The sequence below is a fragment of the Mytilus californianus genome, unplaced genomic scaffold (assembly GCF_021869535.1).
Source record: "Mytilus californianus isolate M0D057914Y unplaced genomic scaffold, xbMytCali1.0.p SCAF_13, whole genome shotgun sequence".
NCBI lineage: Eukaryota > Metazoa > Mollusca > Bivalvia > Mytilida > Mytilidae > Mytilus > Mytilus californianus.
The window spans coordinates 9,726,825-9,744,683 of NW_026262615.1; the positions used below are offsets into that span (position 1 = coordinate 9,726,825).

General features: G+C 31.3%; 1 protein-coding gene and 1 long non-coding RNA gene across 2 annotated transcripts in view; both read right to left on the reverse strand.

Annotated features, from left to right (window-relative positions):
* Positions 1-17,859, reverse strand: part of LOC127723848 (uncharacterized) — a 373,964-nt gene that overhangs the window by 299,442 nt on the left and 56,663 nt on the right. The window contains exons 24-28 of the mRNA XM_052230569.1: positions 17,298-17,534; positions 15,728-15,830; positions 12,383-12,459; positions 11,102-11,320; positions 10,445-10,557 (exon numbers count right to left, since the gene is read on the reverse strand). Of these exons, the coding sequence (XP_052086529.1) occupies positions 10,445-10,557; positions 11,102-11,320; positions 12,383-12,459; positions 15,728-15,830; positions 17,298-17,534 (749 nt within the window). The remainder of the gene's footprint in view (positions 1-10,444; positions 10,558-11,101; positions 11,321-12,382; positions 12,460-15,727; positions 15,831-17,297; positions 17,535-17,859) is intronic.
* Positions 980-8,689, reverse strand: LOC127723153 (uncharacterized). Its single transcript, XR_007991906.1, has 4 exons — positions 8,573-8,689; positions 7,459-7,571; positions 5,712-5,817; positions 980-1,843 (listed from the first exon to the last, which is right to left on the reverse strand). It is a non-coding gene; the product is annotated as an uncharacterized LOC127723153 (long non-coding RNA).

Here is a 17,859-nt window from a genome sequence, read left to right on the forward strand (position 1 = left end):
ACCGCACCGTATAGTTAACAGAAGCCTGATGTAGGTATCCATAAAAGTCTATACCGTAGTACTTTATTCAAATAATAACAATTCAAACATTTGATTTATACCAAATATGGTATTTTAATTATAATTTTAGTTTCTTGGGCTTTTTAATCAAACCATGATATTATAATAGATACTATCAATTAATGATAAAAAGTACTAATATTGCTGTATCATGTACACCCAACGAGTAACTCTTCTGTTTTTACTTTATATATTAGAAAGCAATAAACGTTTTTGCCGTAAAATATCAAGCTCAAACATGAAATATTTCAAGGAGATGCATTTTAACTTCAAAGGTTAAATTTAAAACTTTGAAAACTTAACGCCAGATATTTTTGTTTTAATAATTCAATCTTGAAAACAATTAAGGTGTTTAAAATTGCAAAAGAATTCGACTGAGTAAACACAGTGAATGTTTTGAAGATACACAGAAGAGATATGGCAAGCAGTGGACGATATTAAATTTCACCTGCTTGGATAGTATATGTGACAGAAATTTAGCCAAGAAATATAGCAGAAACAAATGCGGATAGTTTTGTTGAATTTTAGTAAATACGAAACATACTTTATTTTTATTCAATGGAATAACCACTTAAATAAGATTTGATTGTTTATAATGAGATACTTGGTGGTCATTGTATACCTACGTTGCTGTTCAATCTGGACGATTCAACCTAAAACAAATACAGAATCAGCCGTTTTAATCTTTATTTGATATTGCCTTACGTCCTATAGTTAAGGTACCAGAAATGTTTCCATGGGATAACACTTTGTAAGAAAGTGACCTTGGAAATATCCAAAGGGCATTACGTCCAGATGAATAAATGTGAAAAATAGAAAAATATGGAGCTTTTAAAGAAGAAATTTACGACGGATGTGTATTATAGAGCGTTCTTACGTGTTATTTTAATTCTACTTAATTCCCTTGAATATAAAATGCTTTCTGACTACCAGTATATTTTATTTGGATAACACATACAATTATAGTAACATAATAAAATTGAGAATGGAAATGAGGAATTTGTCAAAGAGACAACAACCCGACCATAGAACAGACAACAGCAGACGGTCACCAACAGGTCTTCAATGCAGCGAGAAATTCCCGCACCCGGAGGCGTCCTTCAGCTGGCCCCTAAACAAATATATATATACTAGTTCAGTGATAATGAACGCCATACTAAACTCCAAATTGTACACAAGAAACTAAAATTAAAAATAATACAAGACTAACAAAGGCTAGAGGCTCCTGACTTGGGACAGGCGCAAAAATGCGGCGGGGTTAAACATGTTTATGAGATCTCAACCCTCCCCCTAAACCTCTAGCCAATGTAGAAAAGTAAACGCATAACAATACGCACATTAAAATTCAGTTCAAGAGAAGTCCGAGTCTGATGTCAGAAAATGTAACCAAAGAAAATAAACAAAATGACAATAATACATAAATAACAACAGACTACTAGCAGTTAACTGACATGCCAGCTCCAGACTTCAATTAACATACACATATTGATAATCAAATTATATCAGTGTCATTTTCCTTACGTATTTACATCAGTTATATTTCTAGCTTAGAAAAATATACACTTTTTTCAAGCAAAATACAAAGGTCTACTTTCTTTAATCTTTTTCCTACAAATTGGACACTGTTTCACTTTTAACTTGTCGCTACAGTTCTTGCAGCAGCACACATGCATACATGGCAAAAATGTTACTTCCACTGGATTATCAAAACATATTTTACAAAGATATTTGTCATCCATATTGTTCCCTGATTTTTTATTATCTTTTCCAACGCTCTCATTTTCTGAAAATGTATAAAAAGAATAATTAAATCTTAGATGTCTAAATTAATTGTCAAACCTCATCGGTATGTATAACATACTTAAATTTGATCCTGCTAATCTAGTTGTAGGTAACATTTGCAATGATTTGCTAAATTATGAATTATTTACATTATAAAGATTAGAAGTAAGATTGATTTATAGAGATACCATCATATGGAATAATGAAATACTAAACTCCGAGGAAAATTCAAAACGGAAGTCACTGGCAAGGTTTCTTGTACATTCAAAGACATTCTAATGTAAACATTATTTAGTTGTAAAGTGTGTCTGTAACTTAGACCATTATCATTGAATTCTACATGTATCTTTGATTTTCAAAATTATCAAAAGGGTTTACTATTTCGGTATTTAAGATGATAATTGACCACATATAATTGGCCCCGATGTTAACTGTAATGATCAAACTTGCATTTAGGCATGCAACTTATGTTTGGAACTTTATAATATATATTTATATGTATATAAATGTATACGTTTCACACTACGTTCTGCTATTCCTTTTATACTTGTGCCGTTCAAATTATGTATAAAAATTAGTATCAATATTATTTTATTTTATTTTAAGGTATGGCTTTTTATCTAAATGAGAAAATCCAAAGAAAGATTCAAAACATTAAATATTTTGATTAATAAGTAAATAAACTCATCATAGATACCAGGATTAAATTTTGTATTTACGCCAGACGCGCGTTTCGTCTACAAAAGACTCATCAGTGACGCTCGAATCCAAAAAAGTTAAAAGGCCAAATAAAGTACAAAGTTGAAGAGCATTGAGGACCAAAATTCTTAAAAGTTTTGCTAAATACAGCTAAGGTAATCTATTCATGAGGTAGAAAAGCCTTAGTATTTCAAAAATTCAAATGTTGTGTAAACAGTTAATTTACAAATATGACAATATCAATGATAATTCATGTCAGCACAGAAGTGCGGACTACTAGGCTGGTGGGGAATTAAAACTCCACCAGCAGTGGCATCGACCCAGTGGTTGTAAATAAACTCATCATAAAAACAGCTCAATTGATACTTTAACTTTAACTTATTTTTTTCTACCAAGAAGTAATGCAGTTATTCCAATTTGTTCACTTTAGTTTCTGAAAGAATATTAAAAGAGGACACTTATATGATTTATAATTTTGTATATTTTTTTAAATCGATTTATATTCAAGTGTGATTGATGATAAATACGTAGAAAGTAAGATTTTATATTTTTATTAGCAAACACATTGCAAGATATAAACAACTTTAGGCAAAATATAAAATACAACGCATGAAATAATAGTACATGTTTTCTTATAAATGGTATACTCAAATGATATCTTGATTTTATCTGTTTATTGTTAATCTGCATCTATATTTAACGGGAAAAGACAGACAAAAGGGACATTCAACTGCACAAGTCGACAATGAACTGAACAACAATACACAAAACACAATATAGAGAACTTAAACTGAGCAGATCGAACACCAAAAAAAGGGTTCTTTATGTAAATACAAATTGATCTATATGTTATATATCAATATGTAGATATAGCATGTCCACATATATGTCTGGCAAATATTGATTGAAACTTATATAAGTCCTCAATAGTTGTTTTGCCTATTTATCATAATAATTTCTGGCTATATGCATCTGAATAATATATATAGCGCCTATCAAATTTTGTAACTATGCCATTAGATCCGATATACTTTTTTCTTTTTTTATGATTAATTAGTAGTTGTGTGTAAAATTGGAATATTGTATGAATTTACATGTATTTCAACCATACACCCATTCAATATCATATAACCAAACTATCTACGAAGAGTGTATAAATTATCGACATATTGTCCCTAAAACAATTTTCTGAAAAAAAAGAAAAGAAACATTCAAATGTCAAATAGTTTGATGCTGAAAAAAGCGTGGTGTCTTTTATTATTTATAATATGTATCATTTTATAAACTACGTTTAACATTCTTCATGTACTGAGATATATGATTTTACCGTTTGTATGAGTATGAAATAGTATTCTGCTTTTCTTAACCAAAATCCATTGTTTTTTAGATAATAAAAGCAAACAAACAATAAGATCAACAGTAATGATAAACGATTAGCAAAACATGTTTCTATAATGATGTACATTGATATAGGTACGCAAGTATTTATTACATTGTTCAGTCGTTTCTTCAGTCATTTTTTGCATGTTTTGTGTAATTTCTGAACATTTTGAGGTTCGTAATCGCAATAAATGCTTGTTTGATATCGTATGCCAAATATATAAACGACAAATGCAAAATCACGTGCAAAAAGTGGCGGAAGTAAAACAAAACAAAACATAACAGAATCAAAAGGATGTTCCAAAAGATCAAAGTTTGCACGTTCACTGACCGAATCGGATTCTTCACTCAAATGTATTTCAAACTCTGAAATGTCCTAACATGTAGAAAGCTATAAAGCTTCTTGGGTTTGGGATTTTCTTGAAGTTGATGATTAGTTATTGCTTGTTGATACTATCGTTATTTTGTTTTTAAAAAAGCAAACGTTATATATCGGCGAACAGGGCAGAAAAAATGTACCATCGGGAAGATTTTGTAATTCTTTTCTAGATTACGAGAAATATGTTTTTTTTTTCTTTCATGTTTTGGCTATTTCACAGTTATGTCATTATGTGATCGGTGTTTCACTACATTCTCTTTATTTTCAATTTATTTCAGGCTATAGTATTTCAAAAAGAATATGAAAAAAGATTACATTGCAAATTTGACGTTTTAACCTTATGCCTACAGAAAATCGAGTGTAGATGAAATATTTACCATTGATCTCCAATGTTATGGATTCAATAGAACTTTCCACTTCATCATCCGCTTGCTGCAAAAGAATTATCAAAAAAGTATTTGGTCATTTCTGTTCTTCTGTATACGTATCAATACAGTGAACAGCAATCTGTATGAGCAATAAAATGATTTATTTGTGGATATTGCTTTAGTAAATCTTTTGTATATGAATCAACATTTTCGTTTCAAAAATCGTATGTAGTTATGACTCCCATGATATAAACATTCAATGTGGCATCGACTGCACTAGTTTTGTTATAAGGATATTTAACATTAATAACTATAAACTTATATAGTATTTGCAGTTTATTGAGCAACTAGCATTATGGTACAATGTTGACCTCTTTTGGTTTTACCTTAAATAGTCCTAGATGAATGCCTTCCTGAATTATTGGAGTAAGAGCATTTATGACACATGCCCAAAAAGGAGAATGTCACTTTCAACTTTCAAAAGAATCGGATAATAAATCTTTTTTTTCTTGATTCCAGCGTCATTGATGAGACTTTTGAGGAATAAACGTACGTCTGCCGTACAAAACTTTCAATCCTGGTATATATCATGAGTTCATTAAATTATGTTAAACCCTCGTTATCAACCTTTTTTGACATATTTCGTGATTTGCCTCAATCTACGTGCTGTCATGGTATCGTTGATAAATTAGAAAATAAGGAATCCAAATCTATCAGATATAGTTAACAATTGTACATTTTTTCTATTTTTTTCCTTGTCCTTTTGGTCATTAAGCTTCTTACACTTTCATGTAGATTCACCACATTCCTTGCACCTGTTTTGTGTTGTTTGATGGCGCGTTCCTGCTGAAATTAAATCCAGGGAAGCACTTCGGACGAACGAAAGAAGTTGAATTTGATTTTCATTAAACCTTTACATGTGAAGTTAATAACTGGGCATTTGTTTATTAATTCTATATATTTTAGATAGTTTACATAACCGTTTACTTGTCTCCGTCAATTGTATTTTTAAAACAGCTGCGAATGCCCCAGTTTGCACTAACCTCGTTTTGAGTAACAGGGTGAGTTGAACGAGACTGTGTAGAATCTCTTCTGTCCCAATTACGGGACTTAAGTTTAAGCAACGTTGTTATTGAACACTTCGTTGTCCTGGAAAAAAGAACTTTTTCAAATGAATACTCCTTTATTTTAAAACAAATCAATACATACATGGAAACTTAGGTCGCACGCACGTAGTATGTCAGATTTGCAGTGTACAGTTAGTTCTTTCTTTTGATCCTACGTAAGTTATCAAAATCATTCAATCGGAAACTTGATATGAAGTATATTAAGTTTTCACTTAAAATGGTATTAGTTTCAATTTTTTTATCTTTGAGCAGGTTTTATCAGTCTCAATTATGAAGTGTCGTTTGGCTACATTTGTAGTGTCTATATTGATGCATATATTATAACGAATAGTGCTTGCTTGATATACATAAAAAGATTCGTAATATTCATCTTATTTCCGAGGTATGATGTTTATATATCATCCATCTTTATTTAAATAATATGATACGAATTGTAATATAGTAAGAAACTGATTGATATGTTATTTTATTATATGACTAAGAAATTTCTGTTTTCTCATTGGCTAAAAGCATAGGAAATCATCACTGATAAAACGTTATATTCACCGCGCCAAGAATCCAAGAGGTTAATATAAGAGTTGGAACAGCGTCCGTGTACCTAAATATAGATTTTCCACGGCAACGTCAATGACGTAGGTTCAGGACGTCAAGTAAATTCCCGTTTTTTTTTATTTTCCTTTTCTTCTTGTTTTCGGTGTATTTTCTCTTTTCTTCTTTTTTTGCGTATTTGTTTTTTGTTTACTTTATTGAATATTTTTACTTAGCAACTGCAAAAGCATATGATATATTTGATATAAAACCAGGGAGCAGTTTTAAAAGTATCTTGAGCAAATACTCGAAAACTGGAGAAGGATAAAAAGTCATATAATAAAACAATTCTTAACTTTTGATTTCAGTTGATACAATGATTTATCAACGCCAGAGATATGACATTCACACTCGGTCGTTGGCCTCGGTGAAAATCACATCTCTGGGGTTGATAAATCATTGTATCAACCTCATCAAAAGTCAATAATTGTATATTATCACATACTTAGAGTAAATAACTTATAATTTTTACAGTATGACAATAGCATGAAATTTACGTGAATTCCATATTTTCCGAAATGGGGCTTAACGGGCTGATATGAAACATTTATCACATGCTACCAAAGGAGGGGCAAAAGATACCAGAGGGATTTTCAAACTCAAGATCAAAAGTAAACTGACAACGCCATGGCTAGTAGTGTGGCCCATCATATAGGGTAACCATTTCGGAATGTTCACCGTCAAAATAATGATAAGATATGCCAGGAATAACAGCACCGAGAGTAAGTCTAATCAGAGAGATCTCAATGTAACCTTCATAACGATTTTGACTATTATGTTTATTTTTCTTTCTTGGTGATCGTCCAAAAGGAGCCTCTTATCCATCATGCCGCCCTTTGTATGCGATTTATAATTATCATTTTACAAATTTATAATATTGCAAAAAACATCATACCTTTTTCGAAAGATTAATCTTGTACATTATTTTTTCACCTTCTCTTTGGTTCATAAAGAGAATCATTCTTTTTTTATTTATATTTTTGTCATCCCGTAATAAAACTTTTTAAGTATTCAAATTAAACATAATGTTGAACAAAATTCATTTTGCTGTCTTTGACATAATTTCGAAACTTACTCTTCTAAACGATCATGTTCTTTCAACTGGCTGAGCAGTGAGAACACTTCATTGAAATTTCCCTCCGCAGGTTCATTTAAATGAGCTGTTTCTTCTATCACAGCTCCTGCTCTCTGTAAATCATTATGAACTTTTAAACAAAATGAAAATAAACATTTTGTAAATAGTATCCGAGGCGCATTTCCGGATTTACCGCCATCACTTATTCAGAGTCAAGTATGCATAAGTACCGACACAAGGAAAGACTTTTATGACGAAAAAGGTTAAATCACAAAAATACTGAACTCCGAGGAAATTCAAAACAGAAAGTCCCTAATCAAATGGCAAAATCAAAAGCTCAAACACATCAAACGAATGGACAACAACTGTCATATTCCTGATTTGGTACAGGCATTTTCTTATGTAGAAAATGGTGGATTGAACCTGGTTTTATAGCGCTAAACCTCTCACTTGTATGACAGTCGCATCAAATTTCATTATATTTACAACGATGCGTAAATAAAACAAACAGAAAAGATACATAAAAATAATAGGCAAATCAATATGAGGTAAGGGATTCTATTCTATTGAATTTCAAAAATAATTTCTTCTGAAAGTAAATTTAGCAGTACCTAGAGATGCTTAAATTAATTTTAACACTAAACAAATGGTTTGATTTAAAGGAAATGTGTTTCTTTGTCTTTATCATTTCCATTGATTTGAATTGAATTGCCATGATTTAAGATTTTTGTATGTCCGTTTGGTTGATTTAATACTACAGGTACTTTGGAAAGATATTTAATCTTTGTAAGATGACTGTGTCATTTTCATTCTGTGTTGTCCTGATTTTACTCCTATATAGTTTGTTCCTGAACTTACAAGACATTCAACAAACATTGGTTTCCTATACCTAAATATAAACTTGATTAAACAGACAAATGGAATGATATTAATTGCACGATAAGACCGTGTTTGTAGATTGTGAAACCCATTTCTAATCATGGTCATTGCGCATATTTCCAAAGAATACCTTAAACACGATAGTATGGAATCATTGCATTTAGAATGAATCTTACTTAATAGTCATAATGAGTCAAATATTTCTCAACCGGTCAAGTTATCAAGTAATAAAAACCTTCAATATTTTTGTAGCACATGTTACACTATCATTTGTTGCATGTTTCAGTAGGACTAGCAGTACATCTATTATCATAAATCGTAAGACAGGTATTCGTTGTACAACTACTCCAGTAGTATCCTACAATATGAATCGAAATCGTTAACAATAACTTCTTAATAATATAAATATAAATGTCCAAATTTTGTGAACAAATTTAAAACGTTGATTAAAGAAATACATCAAATATTTACGACATTATATTTGTATTACAATACCATAGAAAACGACATATTGCCTGATTATTCAAAGGTCTTTAGCACTGTTTAGTGTTTTCTTGTAGTTTTAACCTTGCGATTAGCTGAAGCAAAACCTGTTTGCGATGATTTTAGATCGTGTTTATTTTTTTTTTGTCCATCATTCAAAAACTCCTTGGATATCAAACTAACGCAGCAGGATATATTCAACTTGAACTAGAAATGATCGCAAATTGAGTTAACCAGATTGTATACATAATATGGGCGTAACGCTGAACAGCCAATTCAGTGTATGAACGCGTTTGCACTAAAAGTTGATATACTGTGACTACTTTGGTTGACGATAGCGGTCGTCATATTAGAATAAGGAATGTTCTTTTAAGTTTCATTATGAAGTGTCTTAGAATATAGAAATAGTAAATGCATTATATATTAACTTATATCATTACTCATTACTTTATTTCACTCTGCACGACTTACTGTTCACTCGTACGTAAATATTTACTAGTCGGTTGGATTTCTTTATTTTATTTGAATCTGTAATGCGGTAAAAAAATAATTTAATGTAATGCTATTTTCAGTTTTGAATAATTTCATATCATCATTTTGTAATATTTGTTATCATATACTATACATAAAAGACATGTTACTGTGTTCGTTAAGGATGTACACCTCTGAGGAGCCAAACATTTCTGGAATCATTTTTTTTCTTAACCTGATTTTTGGGTTTATGTGACTGTAAAAAAATAATTGATGAAGAAAAAATCTTATGGTGGTGCACTTCTTTTTATGCTACGGCCCTTTGAAAGTACACAATTTTGATGATTTTTCCATTTTTCATCAATTTTAACCTATGTTTGGGCTATTATCGTGAAAAAAATCACAGTTCCACAATTAAACTTTTTTTCATACTTTCAATAAAGATGAAGTGGAGCAATCTGAATAAATTTAACTAAAAAAAACTATAGGTAGGTGTTAATATGAGAAAGTTTTATCATATTTTGATGCTTTTTTGTGTCAAATTTACCATGCTGTCAATTTTGTAAATTTGTGATTTTTCTCAGTTTTAAATACAAAACTCATATTATTTCAACTTTTTTGTTATAAATGTTTGAAAAAATACATATCTAAGAAATTTGAAAAGAAAAAAATGATATGGAATGTACATGATTCTGGTAAAATCATTTTTTGTACCCCTCAACCATTTTCTCAAAATTTTGGCTAAAAAGACTGACTTGGTTGGTCGTAAAATTTGAAAAATTGATTACTCAAAAACTACTCATTGTAAATACACAATTTTTTCACAGAGTTAAGTTTAATTATGACATTTTTAAAATTCATTGATTTTTTCCACTTGTATCACATATTTTGGAAATAATTCCAGAACGAGATTTCAACGAGACTGAAACGTCAGAAGAATACATCCTTAATTAGACAAATACACATATTAAGGTAAACGCAGTGACTTAAACGAAAGACAAGTGTATATTCAAGTTTGAAATAGGCCAAATCAGAAAATTCTTTGGAATGATAGATTCATCTCCGAAAGAACAGTTATGTTACAAAGAATGGAATAGAGGATTAATAAACTTCTTTCCGTCAAGAAATAGATAACAAAACAACACTATCTTACCTCGTTAGAAAAAAGTTTCTGAAGTTGGCAAAAGCCGGTACGGTCCTAAGTTTATAAGATAAGTATTTTACAATAGTTGCTCCAGTACATTGAAAACTTGGTTCAGTTATGGACTGCACACATACAAAATGAATACAAACAGTGTATTATACATCAGTTAAATATAAGTCAAATCCACATAATCAATGTTTGACTATCATCGTATAGTAATAGTCTCAAACAACAGATATATTTCTGAAGCATAGCCCTAAATTGTGAAAAAAAAATTGTGTGTCTAAAAGTTTGATAGTCTACCTTTATATCATTATAAAACAAAATCTACATGTCCAGCGCAACTTTGATCATTTATATAATTTTCAGCGAAAGGTGAAGTCGGTGAAAATCTACTGTCTAATAATATTTTTGTGGTCATGGGCTGGTCCATATATTAATTGTGACAAAATTCTTACATGATGTGGTCTCATATTGTTTATTGTCTACGACCGGCAGACTATGAAAATAATAGATTGAATTTCAATGAACTTGATAGTGTTACTTTTATCAATGAGTTGGTTTTGACAGTAAAATAATTGATCTAATGAAACATTCAACTAACCAAAATTTGTTTTAACTTTATACATATTTTACCCTTTCTTGAAAATTGTGTCAGTTATCTACCTTTTCAAACAAAGTTTCCACAACATGCAAAATACTTGATAAAACTTGGTCACCAGAGCAATTTTGTAGTATCTGTGCAATTAAGTCCGTGGTTTCCTCTAAGTTGCCTGGCCGTAATGTTGTCTCGTATATGATGTCATTAAAAGCGGAAATGCTATCGTTATTAGCACTGTCTGGTCTAACATCTGCTGATCGCTGCGAATCTTGTGATAGGTTATTCTGAAATTACGTAGATAGTCAATATGTGTTTTCTAATTTTTTGAATATATATTTTTGGTTCTCAGTAGCAAATTAGAACTGAAACAACTATATGTGTAGATCAGATAAAATTGAGAATGAAATGGGGAATGTGTCAAAGAGACAACAACCCGACCAAACAGCAGACACCCAACCGACGGCCAACAATGGGTCTTCAACACAGCGAGAAAATCCCGCAACCGGAGGCGGGCTTCAGCTGGCCCCTACACAAAATGTGTACTAGTTCAATGAAAATGGACGTCACACTAAACTCCAAAACATATAAATGAACTAAAACTATAAAACATACAAGACTAACAAAGGTCAAAGGCTCCTGACTTGGGACAGGCGCAAAATTGGGGCGGGGTTGAACATGTTTTGTGAGATCTCAACCCTCCCCTATACCTCTAGTCAATGTAGAGTATATCTTAAGATATACTGACCAATAGCTATAAATGTGAATGAAAGGCGATAAGAAGTTTACATGGCTAAAAGCAATAACGGTAATAATATCTCTATCAGGAAGGCTAAAAGCAAACACAAAAATTATGACCAAAGATAGATAAGTACCACATGTTGATATCTTTCTAACCACAACATACCTAAAAATAATTCATAATAATGTCAACTTTACATATTCAGATACTTCACATGCTCTCTATCAAATTTGTTCAGACTCAATCGTAGTAGTTGATAGCTCTATTCTCCCCAACTGATAAACAATGAATATCATTTTGCATTAAAAAAAATGAAAATGAAAAAAAAAAACACGAATGAAAAAAACCAATGAGTGGAAAAGATCAATTATCAATTATCTCAATCACAAATCAAAAGATGTAGAATAAACTTTAGGTCAGTAAATAACCAGCAGAGCAAATATTTATATTGTCTATTGAAGTCCTCCCCGTCTTTTATCAGATACGATGTATTATAAAGGTTTAATTGTATTAATGTGTGTGTGTATGACATTGGTAAATAATTCGATTATTTTCTACAGCTAGGTCTACTTCAATCTTTGTTTATTTGTATGGAACTTGTATCTACCTGAAAATCCGAATCACCTCGCACGTTAGCCTGCAAAAGCGTAGGAATTATTTGATGGGTCATCAACGGATATTGTCCTGTGAAAAGAGAAAAATTACTAAATGCTTATAGAAATCTACGAAATCAAACTGGCGAGATATGTACATTTTCTTGCGGTATTATTGGTTTCAAAATTTTATATTCATAAGGATACTGGTTCAAAAACAAATTAAGAATCAAGATACTAACTAAAACAAGTAATTTATGAAGAAAATATATTTGAAATATATTATTTAGACAGAGAAACATGCCATGATTATCAGTTAATTTTACTTTGAAAGTGCACAAATCATGTAATTGAACTCTAGGAAGAGAGGTAAACGATATCAAAGAAACATTCAAACTCATAAGTTGAAAAAAGATGACAAAGTAATGCAAAAAATGATAAAAACCAAAATACAACAATAATACACAAAACACAACACCGAAAACTAAATACTGGGAAACACAAACCCCACCAAACACTGGGGTGATCTAAAGTGCTCCGGAAGGGTAAGCAGATTCTCCTCCATATGTGGCAACCGTCGGTTTGCTTATGTTAGTACAAATTAGGTGATAATTCTAATTCCGTAGGTCACAGTCGGGGAAAAGAGGACGGGATTGTGGTTACGACAATTAAATAATATATCCGTCGTCATCTGTGAAACTGATATTTCATAATGGTCAACCAAATCGTGATGGCGTCCGTAAAATTTACGAAGGGATGAAATGAAAGAAAACTTGTATTTAAATTGAAATTTATAAAAAAATTCCTCAAGATTGTATTATTCTCTTGGTTACCTTTGACATTGATATCTACAGAGAAGGTACTTATATACCACTTGATGTGCAAGGATAACATTAAAATGTGACTACATTCGGATATCCAAATATTAGTGAAATTAGAATAAATTAGTAAAACCCAAGACAACCTACCTTTATGAAACATGGATTTATAATACCAGCCACCGTTTTAAAAGACACCAGACAGTTACACAAGTAATAGATCAACATACTGTGGATTAATTTATTTTCGTGAGTATAAATTTTCGTGGATTGAGGAAAATTTTGCATATTCGTTGGTATTTGATTTCGTGGTTTGGCCAATCTGTGCATACCAAGGCTATAGTAATTCGTTGAACATTTAAATTATTGGTTCACCTGTACCCACGAAACCCACGAAAATTGGTATCCAACGAATAATAATGAATCCACAGTAGAAAAAAACTATTTAGTACGGCTCGAATCAGCCTCACTTTTACATTGTAAGTTAGCAAAACAATAATCCCTCATTGCAGCTTGGAACGCAAATAAAATTTAGGCTGACATATATATCAAGAGAGGAAATGGTATACAATCAATCAGTCAAGTTACGGTCAGAGGTCGAATGTATTTATGTTAGCACACACTTGTTGGATTGAGACGATCGTACACATACAGTGTATTCAGAGATTATAATTAGATTTGTGTAACAGAAAATACATCATTAACGTTTCATCCCTACTTGTCTTGATGGTAATTTGGTTTTCTTATCGTTCTAGAAATAGAAAAAAACCAATGTTCAAATGCTACTATTGTGAAACAAAGACTGATCAATCGTTTGTTTTACTTGATCCCCCAGCAGTAAAGCACTATGATAATTTTACGTGTCCTTCAACAAATAGAAGTGCCTAAATATAAAAAAAATATTGGGTTTTTTTCTAATTTTTTTGCTGCTGTCCCTTAGTTTTCATACATCTAGTTTTAAAACAACGGATTTCGCCACAGGAATATATATAGATCATTAAATAACATTTACTATAAAAACAAAATTAGCAAGAAATGAAATTGAAAAGATTATGAGTCCGATGTACTCGTTTCTAAAGACCGTTTCATAGAGTATCAATTGTTTTCTAATAAATATGCATATTGCTAGGCTACGTTAAAGATTTACATTAAATTGAAAAAAATTAAATTTGATCAACATATTAATTTACTTTTGTGATTTATTGGAAACATTTTCATTCACTTAATTACAGTAATAAACTAGAAAATTCAGTTTCTTAAGCCAAACAAGCCTTCTTACAATTTCATTAACAAACCTAGGCTTTGTGTTTTTAAAGTTGCTCTCGAAACAAAACAATGTAAAAACTGAATTTTAAATGAACTACACGGAAACTATACGTCGTTCGTGTGCACATGTATTCAGAATAAGACGAACATCATGAATGAAACATGCGAAAAACTAGTAAATTGAACTGATCGACCGTTATATCCCTCGCAAAAATCTGGTCAACCCTCGAAAAAAAAGTGGACCGATTTATTCGGACAAATACGATCTCAGTTGTAAACGTGATTACCCGTGATCGTATAAACAGAAGAATATTGAGAAAATTCGTTAAATTTTAGGAAGGCAAAATTTAAATAGATGTCATAAACTGAGCTATCCAACCTCCATTGTAAAAATATCTGATAAAAGTTGACATAAACACTCTTATAACCAACTGATGAAATTGAAAAGTTAGATATCATTTTCTATCAGGCAGGCAAATACTCCTTACACCAAACTATAGAAAACATATTTAAAAAGAAACTGGCAAATTTAAACATGAAATTAGCCAGTCTTCAAAATATTGCTAACAATATTTTATGAACAATGTAAATCGTGTCTTTTACCGAGAATGATCGAACGCGTACTGCCATCTGTACTTAAAGGGAACAAATAAGATTTACCACGACAATTACAGGTGCATTACTGTTGCAAACTTCTTATCCATATTAATAGAGAGCAGATTCTCAAGATCAGAATAGAACACTACTAACTGTTACATCGACTAAAACTTCTACATGGTTTTACAGAAAAAATCATTCTTACTGAGGCCTTCCGAAAAGCCAGATCTTGGATAAAAAAATAAACGATATTAATAAAGTGTCATCAACCTTTATTGATGACAAAGTCTTGATACCCAGTAAAAAGCATAAAGTATAATCATTGCAAGACACAGTATGCGACACTACAGGGAACGATCTAGCAGCAACTTATCCAAATAATTCCGATTTGGTTCTTCTGACAAAGAAATGTGTGATATTTTGATTTATACCAGGAAATGATAAAAAAAGAACAAAAAGCTGAAATTAACAATATACGACTAATTAGAGTTTATAAGATTACTTTTATCAGGAAGATAGACGAAAATATAAAAATAAAAGCAAAGGCTATACAAGGGAGAGGCGAATGATAAAAGACAGCCGAATGAGATAAGATATTAAAATAAAAAAAGTGGTGATATTCGACTGTATCCGAGTCAAATCGTTCACCAGAAAGATATAAATTTTTAATACACGTACCCCAAGATGGTATAGGATGTGGCACCTGTGTCTGAGAATTAGGAAATATATATCTAGGTCCGGCTGATGGGAACATCTGACTCATCATACGAGAAGACTGTCCCTATAATGATTAACAAAAAGAAGGGACAACGTTATATGACAGTCGTTATCAAATAGTTCGTTTCTATATATGTTGGCGTTTGTTTGTTGTTGCACTTCAGTGTTTCTGTTGTTCATTTGTTTTCCTCTTATAGTTGATGTGTATCCACCGGTTTTAGTTTGTAACCCGGATTTGTTTTCTCTCAATCGATTTATGACTTTTGAACAGCGGTATACTACTGTTGCCTTTATTGACTGCTAATATGGAAACTGCTCCATTTCATCATCACATGTAAACAATTACTGGAACAATATCGAATACAAGTTTCTTGTATATGTCTCCCTTGTATTTTGACAGAGAATGTTAACACTTTTATCTTGAATGTCATCATTTCATGAATTTTAGAACAAATCTTATATTCTTGTAATAAAAACTAAAGCAGTGTCGTATACATGAAACATAACAAATTTAGGTAAAGGCTATAGAATACAAGATCCTATGTATTATGACATATATTTTTTGTTATTACCTTGAACCTTGATTCTTTCATAACATACATGTAAATATGTGAATATGTCTTCCTTCAAACAGAAAGGTATAGATACCTATATACGTGTAGTTTGCAGAAAAGAATTGTTGATCATGTATAAAAAAAACAATTCATAAACTCTGACACCAGCAACTTTTGGAATGATATGCAAAGAAACAAATGACCATGAAAAGCTAATAAACTACTGTTGTCAGCCTTATAAGTTCGTTAAATATGCGTGTTTATACCGTTTGCACTAAAACGACATTCGCATTTAAAAGCACCAATTGCACAGTTACTTAGTAGCAGTCTTTTATCATATAACAATTTATTTAGAATGTTGGTAGAAAAGTTATAACGAATTCCGACTCGCCCTTTAGTTGAAAACAATCTTTTTGCAAGAACTTTAATATGAAAAAAGAATCGGAAGAAACAGAACTGACATTTACACTCATAAGTAGAAGACAAACACGCAAACAGAAAAGTGGGAATGGCTCTTTCAATGGTTAAGATTAAACTATTACAAAGATACGATAGAAAACAAATCATTGCACATTTTGTTATTATGCTACTTTATTCAACTAGTGTCTGTATGAATAATTTGTAAAAATAAAGATGTATTCTTGTTATGGATTTCTTGGATAATTTCCTGTTTCTTAAATATTCTAGGCTTTGATCGTTCCTGATGAAGGCCAATCCAGAAAAGCGCGTCGGACGCATGAAACTTGTATAGTGTTAGTTACATTATAAAAAGAAAATATTGAATAATCAGCGTTCATTTAATTGACTCTAAACGTCTAGTTTGACCATATTGTTAAAACATTATCAGTTTGACAAGATATTCCATGGCCTATTTTTTTAGTAAACATTGGGAAATTTAATTCATAATAAGAGAATACTGTCTTTGGACAGCCTTATTAACGTCAATTTAGCAACTACAAATTCCTTATTGTACCTACTGGAGGCCTTATCATGTTTGGTTGTCCTCCAATTGTAGTTGAGTTTCCGATCTGTCTTTCTAGATATCTGCCGGATTGCATTGGTCCTGTGCTTGGTGCTGATAATGGTTTACATGCTGGTTGTTCAGTGACAGACCGTCCAATAACTGGATGAGCATTAGTTGTAACACGGATGTTACTAGATGTGTCACTATCGTTATCTTGATGAGCTTGCAGAACAGCAACGGCTTCTTGTACCTTAAAAGATAACACTTAAAACATTGTATATATTTCAAATACTATTCCAAATATACCTTCATCAGGAACACTCACAGCTAAACATATAAAAGATGGATAATAAACAGATCTTTATGACCAAAACGTACATAAAAATCATAGCCAAATTCTTTGAGGTCAACTTTTGCTGAGGGAGTTGGAACCTTTTTTATAAATAATTTCTTTATGTATCAATCGAGAACTGCAAATTGTAAATTGTATATATATAACTTCATTTTCTTCTAATAATAGATTGAGTCATATGGCATGTAAACAACGATGCTGCCACCAATCATATATCAGTTGA